Raw genomic sequence first — 15362 nt, forward strand, 5'->3', positions numbered from 1 at the left:
GTCGCCGAGGTTATTATCTCAAGCGATAGATACTGGTACCTTAGGCAGTCAAGTGCCGCTTTTAACCCCGCGTTTAGCCTTCCGAACATGTGACAGCGGGCGGTGAGCGCGTTTCTTCCGCCGTTCAACATCACGCTACGGAGTACAGCACCATTCCTCCAATTGAGCAAGATACTACATGTTATTTTCTATTTATGATATCTAATTAATCCTGCACTTCTATTACACGCGATAGTCCCCGAAATGCCTCCGAAACGAAAGCGCGCCACTGACGAAGCCAGCCAGGCTGGTGATGATCACCAAACCAACACCAACACCAATCGCAAAAACAAGAAGGACAAGACAACCAGCACGCATGATAACCCTCCGCAAATCCCCCCCAAGCAGAAGCGTGCCAGAAATTATTCTGGCCAGGACGATGACGAGAGTGACAACAACAATACGGGCACCGGTACCAGCACCAACAAAAACAACAGAACCAAGAACGAAAAGAAAACCAGCACGCGCGATAATAAACGATATGCCTACTTAAAGTCCCATGTCCGAAATGTCCCCGAACGAACCATCAAGTCGAAATGGTCGACCCTCCCCGAACCTGTGCAGGACAAGGTACGCGACATGTTTCGCGCTCTCGAGCGCCCGGTTATCGTACGGCATCAAAATGAGCGCAAGCGGATTGAGGCGCAGGCTGCTGTTCAGGCTGTTGTAAAGAAGTAGGTTTATGGGATTGGCTTGAGTGTTGATACGGGCAGGAAGGCTAATGTGCTAACCCCTGGTTTTTGAAGTCTTGGGAAGAGGCTTCCTAGGATGCCGTTTCCGCCCGCTACGAAGGAGTCTAGTTTCGAGTATGAAGCAGCGCTTGATGAGCATGTATGTTATCCCCGTCGCCTGTGTTCGCGCGATCTCTAATGACGGGGTCGTTTAGCGTTCCCTAGAGGCGAATCTGGCTACCGTGACGGATAGCATGGGACTGTTAAAAGCGGAGATCGAGAAAGAAGAGGCTCTACTTGCCAAGGAAACAAAACAGCTACATGACATGGAGAAGAATGCTAAGCGAGCTGAGATGGAGAGGAAGAGGCAGATGAAGAATGTGAGATTGGCCTTCACTTTGGAAATGGTGGAATCGCGACTAATCCGTTGGTCTCGCAGGAACATCCTGTACTCCGACATCTTGACAACCTGGCTGAGACTCAGGGCCCGAAGCCTGCCGAATTCACCCTTGCAGATACGAAAGATAGCGAGGCTACCTTTTCTGAGGTAGGGTATCATACAGACAAGCGTTTACTTCAAGGATGCTAACATGGCTTGCTAGCTGGAATCCGACCCGGAAGTCCAAGGTTTATTGAAGCAGCTGACTGGCCATCTGCAATCCATACAGACCAATGCAGCCCCTCTTACTGGTCTCAAAGATGCAGTCAAACGGTCACAGACAGCTCTGAGTCTGCTCCCGATGCCGGAGGATTGAACACATTTACTCGGTAAAACAGCTATTACCTACAACCTTTGCCTGTGTTGTGAGAGCACGTATAGTGTATGCCATCAGCTCTTGCCTGTAGAGGCTCGGGCGAGACACTCTTGGCGACCTAGCTCCCACGAATATCGGGACATGTCTGCTGTGCGACTACAGCCATAATGGGTGAGCATCTTCAGTCCCTCGAGCTGTAATTACTCACCAGTATCTTTTCCATTCTGCTTATTTCAATGACACTGAAGTGTGGATCGTGTATACTGGGACAAACAATCTCTTTGTCAAGCATTGAAGGGCTGGCCGAGCAGGTTACCTAATGCCAACAGGTCTTCCAATGTCCTCTTAGAACAGATGGCAGCAGACTTATCAAGACCAAGAATGCTTGCGCCATTTAGCAGATTATCGTGAGAATGAACCAACCACGATTCTGTGTGCCAGAAACGTCCTCATTGTGTTGTAGTATGGTTGGTCAGTCGGCATGTGGTAAAACCGCTGTATATAAGATAATCCTTGCTACCTATGCGGCAACCAACATTGCGTCAATTCTTAGAATATGTTCTGCGTATAGTCACATAAAATCGCTCATTTCTAGTCATCAACATGCTGCTGAGCCGATAAGGCTGGTCCGTGGCGGCTCCCCATGCGGAGGAGCTCGGTTAGAAACCGGAGGACGACAGCGGGGATACGCAGGCGAGAAAGTGTCCCGGACTCTGATTCACTACCACGCTTGCACCCTGCAACTCCTGTCCCTAGTTATATACATGTCTCTTTATTCGTTCGTTCTATTCTAACCTGCACCAGACGCGCCCGGTCGATGTCTGCAGGGTCCCATCTACCCACCTTCGTTGCGTCCCGGTTTTCAGCGACTCTCACGAGCACTAGCAGCTACACCTACACTACTTTGCGCAGGAACCGTTTCGCGCCCGGCCCGGTCCTTTGCGATCGATGACAGAGAACAGTATCGCGCAATTGAGCGCGGATCCGGACAATCAATACCAGACTGGCAATGCGACAACAGAAAAAATGAACTCAAATTCGAGCGATGGAGATACGCTAGAGACTGGCGCAAAGAGCAAGGCTGAGCAGGCCGCCGCGGGGGCTCATTCCAGCCCAAAGAAGCGTCGCAAGGTCAACCATGGTAAGGGATTATTGTTGCGATGTGTGTTACAAGGAAGAGGGCAGTTAGATACTGTACTTTCCTAAAAATCAAGCTAGAGACCATGCTAACTTGAATCGCCACGTCTGCAGCCTGCGTCTATTGTCGCCGATCGGTAAGCTGCGTTCTTCCTCTTTGGGAGCTTTAGACTGTCTTTTTTCCATTTATTATTATTATTATTATTATTCTTTAATCAAATGCTTCACTGCGCTTGGAATGGTTGCTAACAAGGTATTTCCTCATGTGCGACAGCATATGACTTGCGATTCGGTACGACCTTCCTTTCACCTTCCCTGACAGCCCCATTTGTGTGAAACGCGCTACAGACTTTTTGCATATGGAGATCATTTTACTGACAACTTTCCTTCTCTTCTCTCTTTGATGGTCAAAAAGGAACGACCCTGTACACGGTGTATAAAGCGCAATATCGGCCATCTGTGCCACGATGAACCTCGAGAAACGTCGAAGCGATCACGAAATAGCGAATACGATCAATCAATAGGAGACGACGAAGGTTCGACGAGTAACGATTTTTCGAATGTCCAAGGCATGCCTCGGAACGTCGACGTTCAAGATGCTGCGGGTCAGCAACTTCTCGCCGATGGCTCCATGGGCCTTCCCCCGCCGTCTGTGAACCAAATGCCTCCTTCGTCCTCGTCAGGCCAGGGTCTGAACCCCAACTCTCAACAGGGTAGGGCTCCGCGGATGATTTGATGCACATACATGGGGTCTAGCTGACATTGCAGGGTAGTTATCGGATACAACAATGAGTGGATGGGTGGGCAGAGCCAGTTCCAAGACATGCACACCTTCCATCCTTCATACATGTTCAATGCACACGAAGTGACCAACGAATATAATCTGCTCGGTGATTTCCTGAGCAGTAGCTTGCTGGACGATGGGTCGATTTTCCAGAATGATGATCTGCACCCGCTCTATTCGGACCCAACGTTGATCAACTCGATGGCAATGGGAGGGTCTAATTCGGGGTTGATTCAGCAATCGCATCTTTCCATACCGCAACAAAACCAAACGGCCCAACCTGACTCCATCCAACAGTCAAACGCGGTGGGGAACGACAAGGCAAGGGAGACTTATTACATGACTGCAGCCGACCCGTCAGGTTCTGATCCCCCGGAAGAGCGAATGAACAAACTTCTCAAGGCGAAATACGATGCTGGGTTGCTGAAACCATTCAATTACGTCAAGGGTTATGCCAGGTTAAATCAATATATGGAAAAGCATATGCAGCAGGCATCACGACAAAAGATCCTCCGACAGTTGGACAAGTTCAGGCCGAAGTTCCGTGAGCGGATGCAGAGCTTGACTGATATCGAGCTTATTCTTGTGGAGATGTGGTTTGAGCGAAGCCTGATGGAGTACGACCGAGTCTTTGCCAGTATGGCCATCCCCGCCTGCTGTTGGAGAAGAACAGGAGAAATCTTCCGAGGAAACAAAGAGATGGCTCAGTTGATTGGTGTTCCTATTGAAAGTTTGAGAGATGTAAGTTTCATACATTACCCCACCAGTGTTTTGATGTAGCGACGAGCTGATGTTTTCTCTCAATTAATAGGGCAAATTGGCTATTCACGAGATCATTGTGGAAGACCAGCTTGTGAGCTATTGGGAGAAATTTGGCGCTATTGCTTTCGACAACACCCAAAAAGCGATGCTTACGAGTTGTACGCTGAAGAATCCGAATTCAACCTCTGGGGATGGAATCCGGTGTTGCTTTTCATTTACGATACGACGAGATACCCACAATATGTGAGTAGAACTCTTTACTATTGGCGCTGGGTCATGAAGCTGACTTGTTGTAGTCCATCACTTATCATCGGGAATTTCCTCCCGTCAGGGAAAAAATAATGATTTGCAGATTCCGCGGGTTGTTTTTCATGTTAATGGCATGTTAAAGCTTATTAATTATTGGGTCTCTTTTATTGCGGATGTGCCATTTCAGAATGTTTCTCACAGGGTGTCTATCACTGTATCTGGTCTGGGTTTATATGCATGTTTTGGCAGTGCACAATATTTGAAACAATTTGAAGCAGGTGTACCATAGCATTAGTTGGTATTTATCACGGTTGATATTAGGGGAAAGAATGAAGGTTCTTGGGGTACATATGACTTCTATGTAGACATGTATGTGTGTAGTTGATGGGTATGAACTAACCCGGTCAGGTGAGCCCTCTCTTTGACCTGACAGTCGACATCCAACTCAACTTTCACCACCAAATCCCATCAATCGTTTACCAATCCACGCAGAATTGCTGTCCATCGTCTAGCCATCAAAGCATAACTCCCATTAAAGGGTCCCATCCACATGGCGGCATCCACATCAACAACTACTCCCCAGGAGCAAGCTTCCACAGTCACAGGTAAGCCTTCACATCTCTATTTCATTTTCCCACACCTCTCTTCCTCCACGCTACTCAAAATCTAAAACACATTCAGCATTTGCCAAAGCTCTCCAAGACCAAATCTCATCGACTATCGCCGCCTCCAGCCCGCTAGCTATCCCCGACAACATCCTTCGCACACTCGATACACACCTTAATCACCTCCCCTTATCACGAATATTCCTCACAATATCCATGCGTCGCCAGATTGATGCGAGAGGAACGGAGCTATGGAATACATGCTCGCAGGTTAAGAGGACTTGCAAGGATGGTGGTGTCCGTGGTTTGTTGAGTAAAGGTTTGTCTGGGTCTGAGGGTGCATTCTTCTCGTGATTAAGCTCTGATAATTTGCAGTGAAGTATCTGGCCTTTGTTATGATTGAGAGTGCTGCACCTCGTCGGGGGTCGGGTCTGTATATTGCGGAAAGGGTGGTTTGATGGAAGATACTGATTGTGTCTAGGAAATTTGAGGGCTCTTGAGCTCGCGCTGAGGACAGCCAGAAACTGCTTGGGTATTCCTTGTCCTTCTTCTAAGTTGAATAAATATGACTAACTACCAAGCAGAAAGTGAGCATTTCGAACTCGGCTTGAAAGCTCTGGAGATTGCGGCGGCGAGGTTAGATACTTTTGAGAAGTCAGAGGCCGATAATTTAAGTCTATCGGCCACCACGACGGAATATTATATGCTTCGCATCTATCTGGTGAGTCACCATTGATCTAGCTCAATTCAACAGACTAACGATTAAGTTAGTCGTGGTTTCAAGGAAGGCCGGATATCGCAGAGCATTTGTTCTCCAAGACTAGCGACATCCAAGGGACACTGGAACAGCAAAAGACGATTATAGAGGTTTGCTATATCATTGGGTCGTCGGCTCTTTCGAAAGGCCAACATGATATAGCGGTCCATTGGCTGGAAAGGGCATTGAAATCGAGCTCTTGTTCTAACCAGGATAGTGAGCCATCTGAACTTGCTCTGAAGGATATGAGATTGCTTATACTACATACCTTGGGTGGGTGCTTCGTTATGGACATTCATCAGTGGGTTGCTCACAAGTTCAGTTCGGAGCCGTCTCCAGTTGAATACACCGAACTCGCGGGATTGTGCACTCCAAGCATTGAACTCTTTGAAGACTGTAAGGCACAGACCCTGGTTCCTTTTTAGCTACTAATAAATTCAGGAATACATAGATATATTTTCTGTAGTCATGCTTCAACTCGAATTCCTCAGCAAAGAACATCTGAATTATAATGACTATTTTGAATGTAAATCATCCCAAGCCACATTACCATTCGGTACTGAGAGAACCTACAGGCCTTGAAACTGCCGTACGAATGATGGAACTTACAAACGTCACTCTAAACACGTAAGTCACCGTTGTCACTTTTATTATATACTATCTAACGCCAGAAATACAGTGCCTTCTATCATATCCAGAAACTCAGCAATTACAGGTATGTTGGCCTCGATCACGTATGCAGCAGTCTCTGATTTCTATGGACAGCTGGGATCTCTCCATGAAAGTATCTCGACAGCTTCTGCTCGAGAAACTCATCCCTTCCGGTAACCATACCTTGATAGGGCAGTATTTCGTTGCCTTTGTCTGGATTGTAACCGATTCAAACATACCTGCATCGCAAGAGTTGGATACCATTATAGATGCTGCGAAAACACTCGCTCAGTCTAACACAAATGCTCTGGGTGAAGACGCCGCTCATGCTTCGTTAGCTGTAAGTATGAGAGAATGTCCGTTTGAAATGCTAACTAACTATTTCAGCTTATATGGAGACGAGTCGAAAACATGACTTTCAATGGCGATATCTCTTTAGCAGAACAGTGGTGCCTGCTTGTCCTTGAAAATTCTATTTTCCAGAATTGCTCCACAACCAACCGGGGCGTCCTTCAAAGGTTAGAAACCGATGTTGTTCGATTTGGAATTCTGGGACAAATGGCTAAAACTGACCAGAAAATTAATGATCTGCGCATTGAATAACCCAGACACTTCTCTTACATACGAAGCGCTGGATCGAATACTGGAGCGATCTCACGACACCCCTTCGACGCTTTACTTGGCGTATATGATCACTCTGTTGCATGATGAACCGGACCTGGGTAAGCTGACTGGGAGTCTTGATGCCATAATTTCTAACACATAACAGGAACGAGCGTCCTGGAAGCGCTATATAAGCTAGGAGCAAGTGGAGTCACGTTTCTCTTGTCCTGTGCAGCAGAAGCTCAACGTCTGGGAAAGATGCAGCAAATGATGAATAGCATTCTGCGGGTTATTGCAATTCTGGATAGTGGATGTCATGAAGGGTCAAACCTTCCAACTCTTGTTGGGTGAGCTTATTTCTCTTTACTTGAAGATTTAGACTGACAAGCGCAGATCCACGTTACATATTCTCTCAACGGAACTGGATAATTGCAAATCAGGCACTACGAAGGTCTTGGAACAGATATATCGGGCCTTTCAAGCTGGTAGATGACCTCCGATTCAAATCCTCGAAAACCATTAACTGACCAAGGTATCCTAGCCCTGAAAGGTTTGACTAAAAGCAGCAGTACATTCTCGAGCAACGACGTACAATGGCTCTTCGAGAAGAGTTATAATCTGACTTTGCAGTTAGTCAGGTCTTCTCGCTACAGTGCAGCTATAAAGTTGCTAGATGTCTCCCTGAAGGTACGATATGCATTGCTGGTATCAATTGTCTCTAACATCACGTATAGCTGGCAGGTCTATACCCACAGACCGCGGAGCCCAAAGATACGTCCAGAGTTCTTGAGCATAATCTCTCATGTAATCTTCTAAAAGCCCTCATTCTCATCATAGAGGCACGCGAGGAAACAGACCCTCTCGCAAAGGTACACCGCACCAACCACGATCGAAACATGCATACTAAGCACAAGCAGAAAAACCACTACACCATTACTCGCAACACGATCGAGTACTTCCGAGCACACGTCGCAAACCACCCACAACTTCAACAGAACCATGAAATAACGGTCCCGGAAAAATGGCAAGAAAGCTACAAAGCCCTCCTCTCCTTCGACTTCGAAGCCGCCGTCTTCCTGTCCCAATGGGACTGTCTACCACGTATAATCGAGGAATTAAGCTTATTCGCAGACTCGAGGCTGTGCACTGTTTTCCTGGACTTGATTCTATCTGCTGAGGCACCGGTGAGCGAGATGGTAAGGGTTGTCATGGTACGTCCCTTCACCTTAAATCAACTAGTTTTCAGATAGAGCAAGGGCTAATAACTATAGACGATAATAAATACCCTCCACACCTCCGCCTCCCCAACTCTCAACAAATCCTCCTTTGTAACCTCTCTCCCGTGCTACCTCCGCTGCCTCTTCCAACTATCCCTCCAAGCAAGCGAAATCCCCCTTGCAGAATCCATCCTCGATCAATCCATATCCTTAGCCTGTGGCTACGATGAAGATACCAATACAAACAAGGATAATAATGCCATAGCCACCTCCAACGGCAAGAATAACAAGTACGACTATCCAAACGATGAACTCGAATGGCTCGCCACGATGACGTTCAATCGCGCAATAGATTTTTACCTCGTCTCTGCGGATGAGGAATGTAGACGGTGGGCCGGGAAGGCGATTATAATTGCTGATTTAGTGAAGTATAACCATGGTGCGTTGGGGAGATTGTTGAGGGCAAATTTGGCGAAGTTGCCGTGATGTCTGCCAATTATCAGGCCATATGTTACTAGATAGGATCCTGTGTACGTTGAAATGTGGTGATGAGAAGAGCAAGTCATCATCTAGCCGGGTACTGCAGTCCGATTCAATGAACGCGGCCTGGCATGTCAATGCGGGTATCATTTGAAGATTAGCTAACTAAGGGGCTTCGGGAAACAGGTGGAAACACGAAAATGAAATGGAAATCGGAAAAGGCGAAAGAGTGACCGGGAAAATAGACATGTAAGAGATGAAATGAAAAAAGAAAACCAAAACCAACCATCAACCCTATGCAAAAAGGAAAAAAAAAAAAAAAATCAAATCAATGAATAGATGAGAAACAACCAACCTTGAACAAATGAACAGAATATATCGAAAAATACCAGCAATGAATCACCGTGCCCATGTCTAGGAAAAATGACCGTGAGGGCAGATCCCATAAAACTCCCCTTTTGTGTTTTGCAAAATCAAAACAGTGACAAGAAAACTGAAGAAAACCGAAGAAATTAGATGAAATGAGATAACAAAAATAAGCATAAGTGGAAGTAGCGAATGCAAAAGTAAACCCGAAGAAGAAATGGGAAAGAAGAACGAAAGAGGAATGAGAATTAAAAGGAGGCAAGTTAACTCAACCCTCCCCATTATCAATAGACCGACTCCTACAAACACAACCCTCCCTCGAACTTTTCTGTCCAAGTTCCGGAGTTGAAGGCAAATGCGGAATCCGCAAGGCCCTCCCAGACGACATAGACGACAGAAACATTTGCTCATTCTCCCTGCCGCTGCTATCAGTCTCCGTCTCCAACTGTCCATCCCCGTAATTCTTGTTATGAGAGCCCAAGCTCCGAAGTGTGAGACTGAGTTCGCGTTCCAGTTCTCTTTGAGAACGGAGATGTTCGGAGGATCCGTGGAGCTTCTTTCTGTAGGCTCTGAGGGTGCGGCAGACTTGTTCTGTGGACGTGCCGAGGCTTCCGGAGTCGTTCTGATGAGAATGCGAGTGTCTGGTGCGGGAGCGGAATTCTAGGGAGGTGCGGCGGGTGCTGCTGGTTCTGCTGGCCATTTTCTTTGTTGGTGTGGATGTGGATGTGGATGTGGATGTGGATGTGGATGTAGATGATGGTGCTGGGTTTGGTGTTGGTGTCGACTTCGGACTAGTAGACGGCGACCTGCGCTGTCTCTCGCGAGGGGTAGCATATGTGGGGGAGCGGCGAGATGAGTTTGGTGAAGAGGGTGTAGAAGAAGACGCATGACCATTTCTCAGAGAGGATGATTTCAAGGAGAGCTTCGACATCTTGCGTACCAGTGGCGATGAGCTCTCGCGCACTGGTGTGGGAGTGACAACTGAGGGGTCTTGCTTTTGGAAACCGGCAAGCTCGGATTTCGACAGAATTCGACGAATAGGTGGCTTAGATGCAGTCTTTGCTGGTGTATCATCGTCATCGCGGCTGCTGCTGCTCTGAACTGGATCCTGAGATTGATGAGGCTGTACGGTCAGGCTCCAAATCATGACGACGCCATCGATGCCAACGCTGATTAGTGTTCGTGTGACCGGATCGTCTGGAGTATCTTGCGGGTTATCTAGTAGAAGCACGTCGCTAACGCCCTCTGCATGCCCAAATTCACCGGTAAGAAGCAAGTCTCTATCCATGTCGTAGACGCGAATGGATTTGTCTGTACTCGAAACTCCAACAAGCACCCTGGGACTCTGTCCAGGAATCCCAGTAGCCACAGTCAGAGCACCCATGACAACGGCGTCAGGTGATTCTGAATCTGCGGCGCGAAAAGCGTGGACTGCTCGGCCCGAAGAGAGATCGACAATTTGGATACAACGATCCATCGTGGAAACAACAAGAATATTTGAGTCGTCCGGCGAAAAGGTCATGGATACAGGAGATGATTTTAGGGTTACCGTTTTCGATATCAGATAGGCAACGGCAGTGGCTCCATCCTCCTCGCGGGTCACACGGTTCCTGATGAGGATGGTACGATCCGACGAGCATGAAAGCAACCTTTCCCCGTCCTGCGAGAACAATAGTTGACCAACTGCTCCGACATGATCGTCCATTGTTTGGATCAACTCAATGCTTTCGTCGCGCTTCTGAAAAAGCTGGATCATGCGATCCCGACCAGAGCTGGCAATCAGAAAAGCGCCAGAGTCCAAATCCGAACGTATCGCAATGTCCGTAATCTCTCCACCATGGGCGCGGACTTCATTCACACACATCCATGGTTGTGCAGATATCACTCTGTAGTCCAGTTAGCGTAACGAACAAGCTATTATCGCAAGATGAACGTACCTCAAAACGCCCAATTTATCACCCGAAACATAGAAGTTTAGGTCTTCCGCGGCTGCCACCGTCTTCAGCTCGTTAGACACATCGTCATCATCGCTGGGAAGCTTGTCCACAGGAATTGCCCGAGAAGCTCGACATTTCCCGTTGGTATCCCAGAAGTGCACAGTGCCTTTGCAGGACCAAGTAAAAAAGTCCGCTTTGAGTTCGTTAGGACCCTTCAAGGAGCGAATACCAAGAACCGAGTCACGATGAGCCGGCATTGTTGTGTCCGTTGAGCTCTCGCTCTCGTCATCTTCACCGTCCAAGCTGTCAAATGGATAAATGTTGACCACTCTACTAGAGTCCAATGTAACCAGGTGCGATGAGAGCGATCCCATGCAGGTAATCGCGAGTCCTTTGGACTTTGGTCGGGGTCCCGGGCTGGTAGGTGGACCTGGAGATGATGCTGATCGCAAGGAATCGACAGAGAATTTTTCCATTTTCCGGCCGCGACCACCTATCCAAACACATGATCCGTCTGAGTCGGCCGCCAGAGAGGTGATATTGAACCTCACATATTGGACCATAGATAGTTTTTGGGAACCTGCACTATCATCTAGGAGACACAATGCGCCCGTATCCGTACCGAGAACCGCTTCGGTGTCTGAGATGCTTGCAGCGCAAGTGAAGGTGCTATCCCCCAAAGCACCGAGCACGCAGTTTCTCCCCGAAAGCGCCTTCGGTGTCGGATTGGAGGAGTGTGCTGCAGATTCCGGATTGAGGCGAGATTTGCCGGGAGATCCTGGCCTTTGATCTGTGAGTCTCCATACTTTAACATGTCGAACGCCAGCCGTGATCAAAGTCTGACCAATCCAGCACATGTCTTTGACAAACGCAGTGCATTTATTTGTCGAGTGTATTCTAGCTGACCCATTTTTCAAGCTGACAGCCCAGATGAAGAGAAATCCATCGTTGACGTTACCCAGCGATGCTAGGTGCTGCGAGTTGGAGCTAAATGCCAGGTTACGGACGCCAAACGTGTGCTCATTGAGGATCGAAAGCGGTACGTCGGGGGAGGAGTCTTTGGCCGTCGAGTAAATCATGACTCTCGGGTTATAACCTGTCTGAAACAAAGAGTTAGCGATCCCTAGGTGGGCTCCATGGCGTTCCACTTCCACTCACCTCTCCCATTGCAAGAAACCTTCCATTAGGACTGAGCGAGACGCTCGTGACGGCTTTGATACGCTCTCGCGAGGACCACCCGCGAGGACTACCGCTTTCCGCCCAGTCGTTGGAGGGCGAACCATTGTGTAGACCGCTTGTATGCGCATTCGACTTTATCGGAGTTGATCGTGCTCTGGGATCAGGGGTACTGGGCGGGGTAGACTGATGGTAGAAAGATGTCACTGGATTGACGCTAGTCGCAGAGGGGCGAGCTCTAAAGAATCGCTGTTGAACGTTATTGTCGTCATCGAGCTCCGCTAGAACGGCGGCGGAACCGGCGCAGAAGGCGAAAGATCTGCTCTCATCGTGACTCGAAAAGCCATTGGGAGCAGCGGTTGTAGTGCCAATGACCGTCTGAAGAGCTAGGACTGTCTGGTGCGCAGAGGGTTTGTTTGGGGATCGGGCAGCTGGTCGGGGAAGGGGGGAGTTGGAGGGAGTGATTCTGAGTGAAGTACCGGGGCCAGCCGCCGGTTTGCATTTCCCGTTGGACGGAGTGTTGCTGGACATGCCTCGAGGTATTGCGAACTCGACAATGGTGGGAGAAATTATGGTTTCAGGTTTCTCATTTCAGCGTGATCGCATAGACAAAACAAGCAGCTGCCAGCTCCTGTCTGAGCTCCATCCACGACTTCACCACGCGCGTACTGAGAATTCGTTGGATTTATAAATCGAGAAAGAAAAGGTTCGTTTTCAAATCGAGGAACCGAGGGAAACTTTCGAGTCGATCAGATACGAGGAGCTGGAAGAGCTGCGGTCGGCCGTGTCCAAGGTGGGCTGTAAAGAGGGATCGCCAGATAGAGAAAGAATGTGGATTGAGAGAAAGAATGACTGGAGTTGAGAGAAAAGAAAGGCAAAGGATGAAAGAGAGACACGAATGAAAGAAGGGAGAGCTCCAAGGAGGCTGAAATGAAGCGAGAAGTTGGGTTGAAAAAAAGAAAAGACGAGAGGGCGAGAAAAGTGCGAGAAGGTCGACTGGAGCTGGGAGTTCGTTGGCGCTGCTGAATTATGGCACCAAGATATTCTTTTGTAGACTAGAATAATACTGGATAATAGTAAAGTAACATGACAGGAATAATATTGAATATTCTATCTCAACCCGAAAAGTCGTTGTGTGCGTCAAGGCAGCTCCCCAGTGTACTAAGCGCCTGTACAGCTGTTCCAGCAAAAGTTGGAGGATCGACCACAGGGCAACAGCTGGTCCGTTCGAACCGGTGGGGATGGAATGTTGAACTCTCCAAGTGCTTGTGTATGCACAAAATACTCGGTGATTTCACTCCATGCCATTGTTTCAGGTTGAAGTGCCTCATTCAAGTTTTGATGTATATACTGGGAATCAGGGTATCTCAAGGAGTATGCCCTACCTACTTTGCTGCAGGGTCCCTTACAACCGAATAATGTCCAATATCATTAGTTACAGGACTAACGACTAGAATAGAACAAACATGTAAAAATAGATAAAAAGAAAATGTCTCTTTGATTATAAGACAAACAAAGGAAGAAAGAAACATTCACATATTTTATTTTGTTTTATGTTTACTCTACCGGACTCGGGATTTGCAGGCATAACAAGGATACTCTACAGAGTACTCTGTAGCGTAACTATATCCATTTTGATCGTTCTGCTGACAGCCATTAATCATTTCCACGCACACCAAGAAAATCTCACCGACTTAATTATCACAAATGAAACAAAAAAATATTGAGGATTGCTGCTCATTATTGAAGCACGTGATCTATAGCAATTCATGCCTGAGGCATGAATTGGAGCATATCGAATCGCATCCAGACTTTTTACAATCCGTTATCAGTTTTCTACTCCACTCCAATTTCCATCTCTACGTTCGATACCGGTCTTGGGAAATATTGAACAGCTTCGATCAACCAGGTCTGATCTAGCCACACAATGTCTTCCCCTTGTATTGCTTCTTCCAAGCTGGCTCTCCCCTCTGTCCTCCGAAGTCTCTTCCGCGCCGAGTTTGCCTCTAAAGTTCGACCTCAAGACTCTTTTTACAACCGAGCTAAAGTTCTATCGCTACGTCGAGCATTTGTCCCGTCCCAGAGCTTCCAAAGCAAGCGAACCATTACCACTTCCCTTTCCCGGTCCCAGGGGTTTCAGTCTGAACAGCCGCCGTCCTCTTCCACCGAACCCTCTTCCGCCACTGATAACTCTAGTCCGTCGCAGTTCGACCATGTAGTGGAAAGCGCACCGGAAGTCAAAGCCAAGCACGCTGAAAAATCACAAGGGCGGACGAAATCTTCGCGGGCTCCAGATACCAAATCCAAAAGTCAAAAGCCTCCAGGCATGCTACAACAACTACAACAATCTCAGCAGAAGAAAAAGAAGCGCGAGGGGTGGCAAATTCAGAAAGATGCATTGAAAGGCAAGTTCAAGGATGGATGGAACCCAACCAAGAAGCTCTCACCCGATGCACTTGACGGAATTCGACACCTTCATGCCATGGCTCCAGACCGCTTTACCACGTCGGTTCTCGCAGGACAGTTCAAGGTGTCCCCTGAGGCGGTCAGACGCATCTTGAAGAGCAAGTGGAAAGCATCGGAAACCGAAATGGATGACCGTCGCAAGCGTTGGGAGAAGCGACATGACCGGATTTGGAGCCAGATGGCTGAGCTGGGTCTCAGACCGAAGAAGAAGCGCACTCAGGAAATCGATGATTCCAAGGTATTATATGAGGACGATGGATCGTGAGACCTTTGTTCTTGGGGCTGTGATTCCGAAAAAGTATTCAATTGCATAGCGACGTTTTGGGTCCATAATGACATTGCATCTAATGGCGTTTCTCATTTTGAAGTTCTAGCAACAGACATTATACATAGATCTCTCCAGAGAATATATAGCTCCAACAAGGCCGTTCAAGCCAGCCAAATTATCTTCCATGGCAGAATTAGGAATGAAATAAACATTTACTGGTCCTCAACAAAACAGTCAATGTATCACTTTATACATTTTCAGTCATTTCAACTTTCTGCGCTGCGTACTATGTATCGGTGGACGGACTTACGTCTTTGCGCAGACCGTCACATCCCGGACAGACAACTTTCCTCCTTCACCCCATCGCCGACCTCATCATGGCCTTTTTCATTCGACTAACTAGTCCCTAGAATGCCCCGGTTGGCATCGACAACAATTC

General features: G+C 47.8%; 5 protein-coding genes across 5 annotated transcripts; 4 read left to right on the plus strand and 1 right to left on the minus strand.

Moving 5' to 3' along the window:
• Positions 1-243: 243 nt before the first annotated feature.
• On the plus strand, positions 244-1465 carry EURHEDRAFT_375533 (uncharacterized protein; the record flags this gene model as incomplete). The annotated part of the gene is made up of 5 exons (XM_040778750.1): positions 244-713; positions 786-870; positions 926-1090; positions 1150-1257; positions 1313-1465. 5 exons carry the CDS (start codon positions 244-246, stop codon positions 1463-1465), a joined length of 981 nt encoding a protein of 326 aa, XP_040641399.1.
• A 948-nt stretch (positions 1466-2413) lies between these two features.
• acuM (gluconeogenesis transcription factor RDS2) lies at positions 2414-4490 on the plus strand (the record flags this gene model as incomplete). Its single annotated transcript, XM_040786181.1, has 7 exons — positions 2414-2606; positions 2717-2739; positions 2877-2894; positions 3018-3315; positions 3376-4127; positions 4198-4391; positions 4445-4490. The coding sequence occupies 7 exons, from the start codon at positions 2414-2416 to the stop codon at positions 4488-4490; spliced, it is 1524 nt and encodes a 507-aa protein (XP_040641400.1).
• Positions 4491-4947: 457 nt separating this feature from the next.
• Positions 4948-8716, plus strand: EURHEDRAFT_375535 (uncharacterized protein; the record flags this gene model as incomplete). Its single annotated transcript, XM_040778751.1, has 19 exons — positions 4948-5002; positions 5079-5321; positions 5378-5431; positions 5484-5534; positions 5587-5723; positions 5774-6032; positions 6082-6155; positions 6201-6285; positions 6335-6386; positions 6439-6474; positions 6525-6750; positions 6798-6928; positions 6987-7132; positions 7180-7360; positions 7407-7498; positions 7555-7700; positions 7748-7882; positions 7931-8224; positions 8285-8716. The coding sequence occupies 19 exons, from the start codon at positions 4948-4950 to the stop codon at positions 8714-8716; spliced, it is 2829 nt and encodes a 942-aa protein (XP_040641401.1).
• Positions 8717-9344: 628 nt separating this feature from the next.
• On the minus strand, positions 9345-12720 carry EURHEDRAFT_400710 (WD40 repeat domain-containing protein; the record flags this gene model as incomplete). The annotated part of the gene is made up of 3 exons (XM_040780032.1): positions 9345-10962; positions 11014-12113; positions 12172-12720. The coding sequence occupies 3 exons, from the start codon at positions 12718-12720 to the stop codon at positions 9345-9347; spliced, it is 3267 nt and encodes a 1088-aa protein (XP_040641402.1).
• Positions 12721-13867: 1147 nt separating this feature from the next.
• rrg9 (mitochondrial ribosome assembly protein RRG9) lies at positions 13868-15147 on the plus strand. Its single transcript, XM_040781243.1, has one exon. It carries the CDS (start codon positions 14117-14119, stop codon positions 14918-14920), a length of 804 nt encoding a protein of 267 aa, XP_040641403.1. The 5' UTR covers positions 13868-14116; the 3' UTR covers positions 14921-15147.
• Positions 15148-15362: the final 215 nt, after the last annotated feature.

The sequence above is a fragment of the Aspergillus ruber genome (assembly GCF_000600275.1).
Source record: "Aspergillus ruber CBS 135680 unplaced genomic scaffold scaffold00005, whole genome shotgun sequence".
Lineage (NCBI taxonomy): Eukaryota > Fungi > Ascomycota > Eurotiomycetes > Eurotiales > Aspergillaceae > Aspergillus > Aspergillus ruber.